General features: G+C 40.0%; 1 protein-coding gene across 2 annotated transcripts; it reads left to right on the forward strand.

Annotated features, from left to right (window-relative positions):
• The first annotated feature begins 560 nt into the window (after positions 1 to 560).
• LOC118777548 (myosin heavy chain, fast skeletal muscle-like) lies at positions 561 to 14,575 on the forward strand. 2 transcript variants are annotated; one of them, XM_036528590.1, is made up of 39 exons: positions 561 to 767; positions 888 to 1,031; positions 1,126 to 1,282; positions 1,383 to 1,410; positions 1,529 to 1,643; positions 1,810 to 1,902; positions 1,985 to 2,048; positions 2,142 to 2,240; positions 2,339 to 2,442; positions 2,532 to 2,670; positions 3,178 to 3,296; positions 3,429 to 3,578; positions 3,703 to 3,873; positions 3,961 to 4,267; positions 4,802 to 4,875; positions 4,965 to 5,052; positions 5,773 to 5,890; positions 5,988 to 6,111; positions 6,232 to 6,368; positions 6,648 to 6,903; positions 7,063 to 7,305; positions 7,395 to 7,571; positions 7,657 to 7,802; positions 7,921 to 8,011; positions 8,099 to 8,488; positions 8,584 to 8,710; positions 9,284 to 9,402; positions 9,498 to 9,694; positions 9,791 to 9,974; positions 10,087 to 10,252; positions 10,876 to 11,000; positions 11,230 to 11,538; positions 11,649 to 11,852; positions 11,970 to 12,095; positions 12,202 to 12,372; positions 12,640 to 12,744; positions 12,832 to 12,927; positions 13,045 to 13,176; positions 14,555 to 14,575. In XM_036528590.1, exons 1-39 carry the CDS (start codon positions 561 to 563, stop codon positions 14,573 to 14,575), a joined length of 5,823 nt encoding a protein of 1,940 aa, XP_036384483.1. The 2 variants fall into 2 exon arrangements, with proteins under 2 accessions (XP_036384483.1, XP_036384484.1); XM_036528591.1 differs by having other exon boundaries at positions 3,961 to 4,258.
• Positions 14,576 to 14,781: the final 206 nt, after the last annotated feature.

Consider the following 14,781-nt stretch of genomic DNA (forward strand, 5'->3'; position numbering starts at 1 on the left):
TTGGAAAACTGTTTTAGAAATAAATATTTTCAGTGGCTTGGAACAGCCATCACTTCTTACTCATTACATTACATTTACATTTATTGATTTGGCAGACACTTCTATCCAAACCAACTTGCAGGTGAGGCAAGTGAGGGAGAGTACAACACAAGCAAAAGCTGTACCATGAGTCACAGAATAGAAGTGCTGAATGACCAAGTTTCAATACTTGGCCAAACTTACAGACTTCATAATCAGATTGAATGAGCACTCGTACCTGGGTGGTATGTGAATACATATAAATAAAACTTGGTTTTGCAGATTTGGAGTGAATCACAAATGTTGCAGCTTTTTTAAATTTACAAACATTCAATATAGCTTTTACTGTACAAAATGTATGATCTCTTGATTTTAAAAATATATTGCAGTGTCCTGGAATTTTAAACTGCTCCTGGTGTAAAAGAGGTGAGAAATATTGCCCTTGTCCATTTCAATGAAAAGAAAATTAATTTGACTTAAATCTTTGATGCTGGGTGAACTGAGCATTGACTAAATTTTTAATACTGCAGTAAACAGCCACCATGAGTACGGACGCGGAGATGGCGATTTATGGCAAAGCTGCCATATACCTGCGGAAGCCAGAAAAGGAGAGAATCGAGGCACAAAGCAAGCCTTTCGATGCCAAAACCGCCTGTTACGTGACCGATACCAAGGAGCTGTACCTCAAAGGCACAATCCTGAGCAAAGAGGGGGGCAAAGTCTCTGTCAAAGTGCTCGATACCCAAGAAGTAAGTCTGTCACCCATGAAACAAATATAACCATTTGGCTTCATTAAGTTTAAATGTGCTTCAGTGAAAACTATGTTCAAGAGTTTTATGATTTCTAAAGTTTAACTGGTTGTGTTTCAGACTGTAACAGTTAAGGAGGATGACGTCACCCCAATGAACCCCCCCAAGTTCGATAAAATTGAGGACATGGCCATGATGACCCACCTCAATGAAGCCTCTGTGCTGTATAACCTCAAAGAGCGTTACGCAGCATGGATGATCTATGTAAGATATTCAATAATACTGAGAGAATAACTTAATTCCACTAGCTATGAAGTGCCTTGAGGTCATCTGAACTCTGTCCCCTTTGCTGTTTCAGACCTATTCTGGGCTGTTCTGTGTCACTGTAAACCCCTACAAGTGGCTCCCAGTGTACGACCAAGAAGTTGTGACAGCATACAGAGGCAAAAAGCGCATGGAGGCCCCACCACACATCTTCTCTGTCTCAGACAATGCCTATCAGTTTATGCTTACTGGTAAGATCCTGTTGAAAAAGGCACTGCTCATTTTGTGAACTTTTCATAATTCACTGATTTTTATGGAAAAAACATGTTGAGATTTATCTTCTTTTTGCAGATAGAGAAAACCAGTCTGTCCTGATTACGTAAGTACTGTCATTAAGTTCCTTAATTTCTAGAAACAAAAAAACTTTCAAATGTCTCCTTCCTTTGTGGCCCCATAACAAAGAAGACTAATCTGCCTTCCCTTTTCTTACTACCCAGTGGAGAATCTGGTGCCGGAAAGACTGTGAACACCAAACGTGTCATCCAGTACTTTGCGACAATCGCAGTTGCAGGTGACAAAAAGAAAGAAGCTGCAGCTGCTGGCAAAATGCAGGTAGGAAACAGTGACCCTCTGTCAGATCCTTCTGAACTGGGTTTCTTTCAAAAAGCAAAACTACTACTACATGACACATTACACAAATTGCATTATAGGAATGCAGACATGTATTTGAAGTTTACATGCTATGACACATGCATAAGTTATCTGACATCCTCTGCAGGGATCTCTGGAGGATCAGATTATTGCTGCTAACCCCCTGCTGGAAGCTTACGGCAATGCCAAGACTGTGAGGAATGACAACTCCTCTCGCTTTGTAAGTCTAAAATGAAAACATGCACTATTGAAGAAATGATGTTGGTTGACACTACTAATAACACATGGATTGTTTGCAATAGGGTAAATTCATCAGAATTCACTTCGGCACCTCAGGAAAACTGGCCAGTGCTGACATTGAAACTTGTGAGTTCTTTCACTATCTGTTAGATCAGAATTGTTTTCTCAAGACTTTTTTGAGTAAAAATTAATTTGATTTTGAATGAATTTATTGGACAGATCTGCTGGAAAAGTCAAGAGTGACATTCCAGCTTCCAGATGAGAGAGGCTACCACATCTTCTATCAGATGATGACAAACCACAAGCCTGAGCTGATTGGTAAGCACTAAGTAAAGAATAAAAATTGTTTTAAAATAATGAAATGAGAAAATGAACATTAAGATTTAGTGATTTAAATCAACTTTTTTTCATATCAGAAATGACGCTCATCACAACCAACCCCTACGATTTCCCCATGATCAGCCAGGGCCAGATTACTGTGGCCAGCATTGATGACAAGGAGGAGCTGGTGGCCACAGATGTGAGTGATTCAGAGGAAGTCACCTGGGACCAATGCTTATGAGTGCTGTTAATTTTCTGGTCTGACGTCTCATCTTCTTTGTCCTCTAGACTGCCATTGACATCTTGGGCTTCAGTGCAGAGGAGAAAATGGGCATCTACAAGCTGACTGGTGCTGTGATCCATCATGGAAACATGAAGTTCAAGCAGAAGCAGCGTGAGGAGCAGGCTGAACCAGATGGCACTGAGGGTGAGTCCACACTCTGCTTGGAAAAGTTGCCTGTTTTGCATATAACTGCACACTCTGGGGTATTAAAGTACACTACTCAAACACATTTTACTACAAGAGTAAGGGCAAATGGAGTAAAACAGATTAACTAATAAAAAAGTGAGATACAAAATATGCTTAAGCTCTAGTGCTCAGTAAGCCATCTTGATGCAATTAAAGGGGTAAACCTTCCACTAGCACTAGCTGCTGCAGATGATTGAAAAATGGACAATACCCCCTTGTCATTTCATGTTAAACAGAGATACTGTATAATAATCTTTCAGCTTCTGCTTTTGTGAGACTAACTATAAGTAAAGACTATACTGCACAGACACAGTATACATTTATTATTACTCTTTACCAACTCATTTTGTTTCTACATTGATATTCCTTTTATGAGACCAAAATGATTTTCAATGTCTGATTGAACTAATCAATGTCTGTGAAGTCATAGAGCCTGAATCACTTAAATCTATGTTTTGTTTCCAGTGGCTGACAAAATTGGCTACCTGCTGGGCTTGAACTCAGCTGATATGCTGAAGGCTCTGTGCTACCCCAGAGTAAAGGTCGGAAATGAGTTTGTCACCAAGGGGCAGACTGTACCACAGGTAAGGTTTTTACAGCTGAATACAGGTTTATCCCATACTATAAAATATCGCTATATCAGCTGTGTACAATGGACAAAAAATGTACCAATACATGGGAAGATGTATTTACAAGTGTCAATACCATTTTCTCAGGTCAACAATTCCGTGAGTGCTCTGGCCAAGTCTATCTATGAGAGGATGTTCTTGTGGATGGTCATCCGCATTAACCAGATGCTGGACACAAAGCAGCCCAGGCAATTCTTCATTGGTGTGCTGGACATTGCTGGTTTTGAGATCTTTGATGTAAGTATAAAAAACCAGACACGCTTAGGTGGTTTTATATAGATGTTGGAAGGAATGAGTCTAACCCAGATTCTCACAGTCTTTATGGATGTCACTGTTAAAATGTCACTGTTTCCATTCAAAGTTCAACAGCATGGAACAGCTGTGCATCAACTTCACCAATGAGAAACTGCAACAGTTCTTCAACCACCACATGTTTGTGCTGGAACAAGAGGAGTACAAGAAAGAGGGAATTGACTGGGAGTTCATTGACTTCGGTATGGACTTGGCTGCCTGCATTGAGCTCATTGAGAAGGTGAGTGAATGTTACTTTAATAGAAAAAGGAAAATGTAAAGCATGATTATCTTTGCATGTTTTCTCACTGTGGTCTTTTCTGAACAGCCCATGGGCATCTTCTCCATCCTTGAAGAGGAGTGTATGTTCCCTAAGGCTTCCGACACTACCTTCAAGAACAAACTGTATGACCAGCATCTTGGCAAGAACAATGCCTTCCAGAAGCCCAAGCCTGCCAAAGGCAAGGCTGAGGCCCACTTCTCCCTGGTGCACTACGCTGGCACTGTGGACTACAACATCTGCGGCTGGCTGGACAAGAACAAGGACCCCCTGAACGACTCTGTGGTACAGCTGTACCAGAAGTCCTCAGTCAAACTGCTGTCCCTCTTGTATGCATCTGTTGCTAGCGCTGAGGGTAAGGACTTCAGTTCAAAAATCAAACATTCTAGTCAAAATAAAATTAGTCTCCTATGTAATCTCACAGGTTTAACTAATACACTTCAGATGGTAGTAGGTTCATGTCTTTTTAACTATGTACTGGTAAAATGCCATTTCATTTCTTAAGATGTTTTAAGAAAAATAGCAACATTAACATTTATTTGCCCTTTTAATGGTTTGTGATGAACAGCAGTGTAGCTACTCTAAGGAGTTGGACAGTAGCCAGGGGCATTGCGCTGTCACTGTACCTTTGATCTAGGATAGGAGACTGTCACTATACCATTCAGCTAAAGTAGGACACTGTCACTGTCCTCATCGGCTAAAGTAGGACTGTGTCACTGTACCCTTCAACAAAGACAATACACTGTCACTGAACCCCTCAGCTAGGTACTTAATGTGAAATTCTTTCTCAACATGCATGCTCGCATATCAGTTAGAATGAAAAAACCCACTGAAACCAAAGGCTGTGGAAAGTACACTTAAAACTGTTGAACATTGATTTCTTATTTAGAGAGCGGTGGTGGTGGCAAGAAGGGAGGCAAGAAGAAGGGTGGTTCCATGCAGACTGTGTCCTCTCAGTTCAGGGTAGGTTCATATTACTTAATAGCACAGTTAAGGCAAAATCTATGAGTATTTTACATAAAATTAACTGAATATATTCCTTCACCATACAGGAGAACTTGGGCAAGCTGATGACCAACTTGAGAAGCACTCATCCTCACTTTGTGCGTTGCTTGATTCCCAATGAGTCCAAAACACCAGGTACTGTTCCTATGGTTACATACTGAAATAAATCTATCAGTGTATTTTCATAGTATAACTAGTCTAGTGTTCTTGTAGTTATGTATTCATTGTCAGTAAATAGATGTGATTTATAAGCTGCCCTGACATCAGTAGCATCCAATGCATGTACAACTGAACTAATAGTTCTATGGAAGTTCTTCATTTTCACATCAAAGACCATGGTGCTGCTGTCAAAAGAAATCAATCAGTCAATCTCTGAGCTCCACACAACTCTATATATTTTCACACAGTATAATTTATGATTACGAAATCATTTGGAGATCAGATGTCCACATGTGATTTCAATGTCCTCTGTACTGCAGCACTTGTGAATAAAGGAAATTGTTAGATCTTGCCATTGCATAATGATTCCATGATAGGAGGTATTCCCAGGATACATCCTGCATTTTGAGCTCCTCAGCATAGCACATGGTCAGTCCAAAATATTTTTACCACACCATAGATGTCATGTGCACATCATAATCATGTGCTGCCCTTCTAATCCAGTCCAAAGAGAAATTTCAAGCACCACAGCAGAGCTTGCTCTACAAGTTAAAAATAATTCCTTAGTAAAACTGAGTGCATAAAAATGAGTGATGGATTTAGCTCATATAGTTCAGGGACGTTTCCATGCCAAGGCCAGTTAACATACTCTGTCTGTAACAGAATTTTCACAAGCGTTACTGTATTTCTCTCCAGGTCTCATGGAGAACTTCCTGGTCATCCACCAGCTGAGATGTAATGGTGTGCTGGAAGGTATCAGAATCTGTAGAAAGGGTTTCCCCAGCAGAATCCTCTATGCTGATTTCAAGCAGAGGTGATTCAGATTCCTGACACACGCACACATGCCAGTCTTTTCCAGTCCCTTTGCAAAAGTGTCTAACCTCTTCTCATCTTAAATCTACCTTTGACAGATACAAAGTACTGAATGCCAGTGTTATCCCAGAAGGACAGTTCATTGACAACAAGAAGGCTTCTGAGAAACTCTTGGGATCCATTGATGTGGATCACACACAGTACAAGTTTGGACATACTAAGGTAAAGAAAATCTATTAGAAAATGAATATAGAGATATTAGAAGTTTCAGAGAAAGCAGTTAGAAAAAAATTAAACTGAAACAAATTCTGTGTCTGATTCCACTTGTGAAACTCCATGCAGGTGTTCTTCAAAGCTGGTCTCCTTGGTACTCTTGAAGAGATGCGAGATGAGAAACTTGCAGCTCTGGTGACCATGACCCAGGCTTTGTGCCGTGGTTTCCTCATGAGAAAGGAGTTTGTGAAGATGATGGAGAGGAGGTAGGTGATAGGACTACACTGTCACCATAACTTCATTTTAGTATTTTGATGATTTATGGCAGTTAATTAAAAATTAACCCTGAATCTTCTAAATGCTAAGAAAATGTATCTTTTAATAATCTAACTGAAGTCACAGTTCAAATGAAAAACCAATCTGAACATCAGTGGTTCAATCTCTTAAAATCCCTATCTCCACCCTCATTTTCAATCATTCTTTCTTCATTCATTTCTTAGTATGACAATATTACTAATTCATTCTGTCATATTTTCATTACACAGGGAGGCCATTTTCACCATCCAGTATAACATTCGCTCATTCATGAATGTGAAGCACTGGCCATGGATGAAGGTGTACTTCAAGATCAAGCCTCTTCTGAAGAGTGCTGAAGCTGAGAAGGAAATGGCCCAAATGAAGGAGGACTTTGCCAAATGCAAGGAAGATCTGGCCAAGGCAGAAGCCAGGAAGAAGGAGCTTGAGGAAAAAATGGTCTCTCTGCTGCAAGAGAAGAATGATCTGCAGCTCCAAGTAGCATCTGTGAGTAGGACATCAATTGCACTGTAAACCCACACATGCACAAGAAGTAAATCTGGTTGCATTTATATGCATTTCCATTAAAAATAACATGCTCCATTCATATAATCAAGAAAAGTTCTCTCATATGATAATCATGAATGTTCCTGCATCATAAAACAGGAATCTGAAAGTCTTGCGGATGCTGAGGAGAGATGCGAGGGGCTCATCAAAAGTAAGATCCAGCTTGAAGCAAAACTCAAAGAGACGTCTGAAAGACTGGAAGATGAGGAGGAAATCAATGCCGAGCTGACAGCCAAGAAGAGGAAACTGGAGGATGAGTGTTCCGAGCTGAAGAAAGACATTGATGACTTAGAGCTCACCTTGGCTAAAGTGGAGAAGGAGAAACATGCCACAGAAAACAAGGTTTGAGTTACTGAAAGTCTAATATAAAAAAGGGGGAAATTCACCTTTTTCAAGTATAATTAACATATTCTGCTTTTCACAAACTGTAGGTTAAAAACCTGACTGAAGAGATGGCCTCTCAGGATGAGGCCATTGCCAAGCTGACTAAGGAAAAGAAAGCCCTCCAAGAGGCACACCAGCAGACTCTTGATGATCTCCAGGCAGAGGAGGACAAAGTCAACACTCTGACCAAAGCTAAGACCAAGCTTGAGCAACAAGTGGATGATGTGAGTTTGAGTATGCCGTATAGAATGTAACACATGACAAACTGCTTACACTCTGACTATTATTCACTGTATTGTAACTTCTCAGCTTGAAGGGTCTCTGGAACAAGAGAAGAAGCTTCGCATGGACCTTGAGAGAGCCAAGAGAAAGCTTGAGGGTGATCTGAAACTGGCCCAGGAATCCATAATGGATCTGGAGAATGACAAGCAGCAGTCAGAGGAGAAGCTCAAGAAGTAAGAAAGAATTTAGAGAAATAATTCTCTCAATTATTATTATATTATTATTATAATTACTCAATTAGAACTGAGTATGAAACAGGTTCTGATCACTGAAATTACTTTTGTTTCATAGGAAGGACTTTGAGACCAGCCAGCTCCTCAGCAAGATAGAGGATGAACAATCCTTGGGTGCTCAGCTTCAGAAGAAGATTAAGGAGCTTCAGGTATATAATGTGTTCTCCCTTTTATTTATGATAAATGAAGAACGTATTTCATTGGTTGACTTACAGTGTAACCCTTTCCAATCATAGGCTCGAATTGAGGAACTGGAGGAAGAAATTGAGGCAGAGCGTGCTGCTCGGGCCAAGGTTGAGAAGCAGAGGGCTGATCTCTCCAGGGAGCTTGAGGAGATCAGTGAGAGGCTAGAAGAGGCTGGTGGTGCCACTGCTGCTCAGATTGAGATGAACAAGAAGCGTGAAGCTGAGTTCCAGAAGCTGCGTCGTGACCTGGAGGAATCCACCCTGCAGCATGAGGCTACCGCTGCCGCTCTCCGCAAGAAGCAGGCCGACAGTGTGGCGGAACTGGGAGAACAGATCGACAACCTTCAGCGCGTCAAGCAGAAGCTGGAGAAGGAGAAGAGCGAATACAAAATGGAAATTGATGATCTCGCAAGCAACATGGAAGCTATTGCTAAAACAAAGGTAAGTCAATGAGTTTTGATCATGTTAAAGTAAATGTGCAATAATGGTTAATTTATTATTAATTTAAGAAATAACTAAACACATCTTGTCTAAAGGCAAATCTGGAGAAGCTGTGCCGTACTCTTGAGGACCAATTGAGTGAAATCAAGACAAAGAACGATGAGAATGTGCGACAGTTGAATGACATGGGAGCACAGAAAGCAAGGCTTCTGACAGAGAATGGTATGTGAATTAATGTTTCAGCCTGCATTACAGTCAAAAAACATTATCTACTTATACAGTATTTGCAAGTTTTAAATGCATGAAAATAAAAGTAATGGTTAAAAGAAATGTTCTAAAGCACAGAATTATGACATTATTATTACTCTCCCTAAAATGGCTGCCCATTTCCATCCATGGGAATATACTGTATTTCTACAACATGCCAATATTTACAAATTATCAGTTGACCGTGTCAACACTGCCCCTAAATTGTGCTAAAGAGAGATACATAAAAATATTATTTCACATTAGAGCAGTTAATTCTGTGAGCAATTTTGTTTTTAATTTTTTATGGAAATGTGATGTCCACACTGTTGGAAATGCCTGTATGTAGATAGTTTTTTTTTTTGAAGTACATCTTAAACTCTACATTTGTTCATGGCCACATTAATATTTTATTCTATAACTTCATAAAGTTTGGTTTTGTATTGTCCTGTGTTAATTAGCGTTCAAGTAGCTACAGTTTTTGTTGGTTAAAACCAAAGTTTAGAACCTACAACTTCAAATTTGTACCTTACACTTTCATCTACTCAGGTGAATTTGGTCGCCAGCTGGAGGAGAAGGAGTCCCTCATCTCTCAGCTAACAAGAGGCAAACAAGCTTTCACTCAGCAAATTGAGGAGCTGAAGAGACTAATTGAGGAGGAGGTTAAGGTAACAGTAGACCTGTTCTACTAGTTATATAAGATTATACCACTGTATCATTCTGTAACTCAAGTTTACACTAATATGTGTTTTATTTTTGACAGGCCAAGAACGCCCTGGCCCATGCTTTGCAGTCATCCCGCCATGATTGTGATCTGCTGCGGGAGCAGTTTGAGGAGGAGCAGGAGGCCAAGGCTGAACTGCAGCGTGGAATGTCCAAGGCCAACAGTGAGGTGGCTCAGTGGAGAACCAAATATGAAACTGATGCCATCCAGCGTACTGAGGAGCTGGAGGAGGCCAAGTAACTTCACAATTTCTATAGATCCACTCAGTATTTTAGTGAATGTCTAAGCAACAGAAATGTGTTGCAACTTTAAATTAATGTTATTTCAACCAGGAAAAAGCTGGCTCAGCGTCTGCAAGAAGCAGAGGAGCAAATAGAGGCTGTCAACTCCAAGTGTGCCTCTCTGGAGAAGACCAAGCAGAGACTGCAGGGAGAAGTGGAGGATCTCATGATTGATGTGGAGAGAGCAAATGCCCAGGCTGCTAACCTTGACAAAAAGCAGAGGAACTTTGACAAGGTAATGATGCCTACTGTTTCATACATTCTACGTGCTTCAATATATTTTCTACCTTTTGACTCCAAGATGGAGAGGAGTGCAATCACAATCATAACAAACATATTTCCTCCAGGTTCTGGCAGAGTGGAAGCAGAAGTTTGAGGAAGGCCAAGCAGAGCTTGAAGGTGCTCAGAAAGAGGCTCGTTCTCTCAGCACTGAGCTGTTCAAGATGAAGAACTCCTATGAAGAAGCTCTGGATCAGCTTGAGACCCTGAAGCGAGAGAACAAGAACCTGCAGCGTATGTCTGAAGCAACATGTTGGGGAATTGTTTGACTGATGGTTCAGATCTTAAATATATTCAGTTTTTGAATAGAAGCACTATGAGAAGTAATTAAAATATAGCAGTCTAATTCAAGACATGATTTAGAGCGGAAATTCTTAATATGTGGAAGTAGGGTTTGATAGCCTTTTGAGAGGTTGAAATAATAACTAAAGATAGTTGAATGCAGCAGAAAGAGGAGACCAATCACAATAAATTAAGATTGCTTAAGTTGTTCATCACCACAGGCAGTGGTGGAAAACTGTAAACTACTTGTCAATTTAACAGGCAGACAATCAGCTTTACTTTGCTGATGTCTTAAATATTTAATTATTTTCAACCATTTTCAAAAGTTTCAATCCAAATATATTGGCAAACTTTAAAAGAAAGACCTCCCTCCATCACTGTTTAATGCTGCTTTTCTACTTTTAGAAAACAACAGAATGGCAGACTTAAACTGTACATTTTCTTATTGGCATTTGGGCTATATCTTCATGAAATTCATTGCACCATACTACATGAGTTGTACCTACATGGATTTAAGAATATGGCTAGGTAGAGATAATTCATGGTCTTAACTGGCTTTGTCTGTGTCTCTGCAGAGGAGATCGCAGATCTGACTGAACAGATTGGTGAGTCAGGAAAAGCCATTCATGAACTGGAGAAGGCTAAGAAGACTGTGGAGACTGAGAAGGCAGAGATCCAGACTGCACTGGAAGAGGCAGAGGTATACTTCATAACCAGACTGAAACTACTACCACTACTTATTCTACTTACGCATATCTTGGTGTATTAAACAATTGATTCTATTACTTTTTAATAATGTTTTAAATTTAATTTGTCTGCTTCATTAAATGCTTACATTAAAATTCTGTCCGCCGTTTTAAAAATTGCATATGATTTAAAGGTGTACTTGTTCTGTAAGTTGATTGAAACATTCGTGAATTCACTGACAGGGAACTCTGGAGCATGAAGAGTCCAAGATTCTCCGTGTCCAGCTGGAACTGAACCAGATCAAGGGTGAGATTGACAGGAAGCTCGCTGAGAAGGACGAGGAGATGGAGCAGATTAAGAGGAACAGTCAGAGGATGGTTGAGTCCATGCAGAGCACCCTCGACTCTGAGGTTAGAAGCAGGAATGATGCTCTGAGAGTGAAGAAGAAGATGGAGGGAGATCTCAATGAAATGGAGATTCAGCTGAGCCATGCCAACCGCCAAGCTGCTGAAGCTCAGAAACAACTGAGGAACGTTCAGGGACAGCTGAAGGTAAGTTGCTCCTAACTTTGCTAGTAGGTGCTATATTGTTAGGACACTCCAAAGGCCTGTTACAGGATCCCTTGAGGAATCATTAAGTCTGAGTTATTATGTTATTTTAGGATGCCCAACTGCACCTTGATGATGCGCTCAGAGGTCAGGAGGATCTGAAGGAGCAGGCTGCCATGGTGGAGCGCAGGAACACTCTGATGCTGGCTGAGATTGAGGAACTGAGGGCTGCCCTGGAGCAGACAGAGAGAGGCCGCAAAGTGGCTGAGCAGGAGCTGGTGGACGCCAGCGAGCGTGTGGGTCTGCTGCACTCCCAGGTAAACACAAGAAGGCACTTCTTTGCATGTACATTTGACTTCTTTGTGTATTTTTTCTAACCTCATTTTCTTAAAGTAGAATGCATCTTTAAGATCATTATATTTTCCCTCACCTAGAACACAAGCCTTCTGAACACCAAGAAGAAGTTGGAAGGTGACTTTGTTCAGCTCCAGAGTGAAGTGGATGACACCATCCAGGAAGCAAGAAATGCAGAGGAAAAGGCTAAGAAGGCCATTACTGATGTGAGTCACTAGATACGTGTTGTTAAAGACCACATAAACTAATGTCAGTTATTCTTCCAGATAACCAAGTTCATGATGACTTAGATAACTCCATATGAAATTCCAGGCGGCCATGATGGCAGAGGAGCTGAAGAAGGAGCAGGACACCAGTGCTCACCTGGAGAGGATGAAGAAGAACCTGGAGATCACAGTCAAGGATCTGCAGCACCGTCTGGATGAGGCTGAGAATCTGGCCATGAAGGGCGGAAAGAAACAGCTCCAGAAACTGGAGTCAAGGGTAACCTACTCTATCAGTTGGCACATTTGTCAGATTAAGGGGTAGATCCCAAAATGATATGACTGTCACTGAATACATAATGTAGATTATGTTAAGAGTTTGCAGTGAAACTCATAGCTGTACTTTTCTGAACAGGTATCATCAAAACTTGAAGTCTTCACATTATGGCATTTGTTTATATGGCTACACTGCAATCTTTAGCTTTTGGACATTGTTCCTAATTTTATAAATAGTTTTTAGAATTAATATCTTGATTCTGAATTCAAGGTGCGCGAGCTGGAATCTGAGGTTGACGCTGAGCAGAAACGTGGAGCAGATGCTGTTAAAGGTGTCCGTAAATACGAGAGAAGAGTCAAGGAGCTCACCTACCAGGTATGATAACTATCTTCATAAAATATTTAAGAGAAGAATGTTCAGGTGTTGCACCTCTGAACAACTTTCCTTACAACCTTCCTTTAGACTGAGGAGGACAAGAAGAACATCAACAGACTGCAGGATCTGGTGGACAAGCTGCAGCTGAAGGTCAAGGCCTACAAGAGGCAGGCTGAGGAAGCTGTGAGTCAGATTTTCTTCAGTTTTCTAGAAGATTATTATTTTTGGAAGTAAACATCACATTGTCACTACAGCCATGATAAAAAGCAGTCCATTGACCTATCATAACGTTGCTCACAGGAGGAACAAGCCAATGCCCACTTGTCCAAGTTCAGGAAGGTCCAGCATGAGCTTGAGGAGGCTGAGGAGCGTGCAGACATTGCCGAATCTCAGGTCAACAAGATGAGAGCCAAGAGCCGTGATGCTGGCAAAGTAAGTTTCCGCATTCATCTAAATCACTTATAAATCATTATGAATCTATCAGTATTGATGAAATATATATTTGTTGTGAAGGAAAAGTAAAGACAATATATTTTTTCCGGACTTCTGTCCCCTGCTTTTGATTTCAGTCTGTATGCAGCTAGTGTTAATCTTTTTGTTACATTAACATTTCTTGGTTTATATACTTATAAATTTAAATGTATAATTTCTTTTAGGCTTAGTTTAGAGTTCCTCACTGTTCTTGTCCTTAAACACTACCACACAGACTACTGTCTCAAAAGGGATGGATTTGTCCAAGGCCATACAGATATTAGACACTGAATGGCACTATAACCATACAGTAATAGCCTACAGCAAGGCATCCTCGCTGCATGGTAGCACTTGAGTACAGTTTCAGTGATAGCATGTTCTTAAGCTATGTGTAACAGCCAGTTGCAGATGCAGTTCTCAGATACTGTACCTACAACACTACATACTATATCAGATCAACTACTTGTGACAGGGTATATAGTAAGCATACACCTTGATATAATTCTGTTTTTATGAAGAATAAAACTCAACTGCTTTTAGCTGGTTTTAACATTGGCGAAAAATGAGTAAGAGTCGGGTGCTCATACAAAAAGTTTTTGTTTGCATTTTATATGTCTTTTAGATTATTATTTACCCAAATGTGTATATGTTACACAATAATGTTTGATATTTGCTGTACCTCAATTGCTTAAGGAGCAATTAGATAGCTAGGCATTCAGCAATACCATGGCTTCGTACAAGTTGCCTAGAAAACTAATACAAATGGTATACTGAAATCTTAGTCCTTGCTCTGTATTTCTCAGTCTGCAGTTATGAGATTTTGTCCTGAAAATGTTCAAATTAGCTGAGGTTTTATATTTTGAAAATGAACTTTGTTCACTCAGTATTAACAAGCACTCAATGTATTTCACTTAGATGTTGGGGACATTTAATGTAATTATTTAATTACATTTCCCCTATTAGTCCATGAGCTTTCACATTTCAGGTATTCTCCACACAAATGGAGAGTAAGAATATGAATGCCAGGAATGTATTCCAGTTAGAGTACAGGAACTACAGTGCTTCCTCTCAAAAAGTTGCCTGTCTGTTGGTAGTGTAAAGTTTTTTGGAACTGCACTCAACTTGAATCAGGTTTAATGATGAGTCAGACAACCTCAGACATATTTGGTTTCCAGATTTTCATTTTACAGTAAACATACTTGCATTTCATGTACTTTATTTACAGGAGAGCAGTGAAAAAGCTCTTTCTCACAGTTGCAGTAAGATGTGAATTTGAAATCTGTATGTCATGTGTTATTCCTTATTGATATACTCATTCATTTTCTATCATCTTTTAAAGGGCAAAGAATCAGCAGAATAAAGAAGATTCATCACCATATCCAATGTCTCCCAAAGTCTTATAACATTCATTCTGAAAGTCTTTGAAAGCATTCAATAAAAAATTAAATGTAACACTGAGATGTTTTGAGTGTTTTATGTGCATTACATGGTGTGATTTTGGGTGTTGCTTTTCCTAGTTGAATATTTTGAAAGCAGAAGAAAATATTATTTGTAAAGCATCTTAAC

This window comes from Megalops cyprinoides, chromosome 5, assembly GCF_013368585.1.
Source record: "Megalops cyprinoides isolate fMegCyp1 chromosome 5, fMegCyp1.pri, whole genome shotgun sequence".
Lineage (NCBI taxonomy): Eukaryota > Metazoa > Chordata > Actinopteri > Elopiformes > Megalopidae > Megalops > Megalops cyprinoides.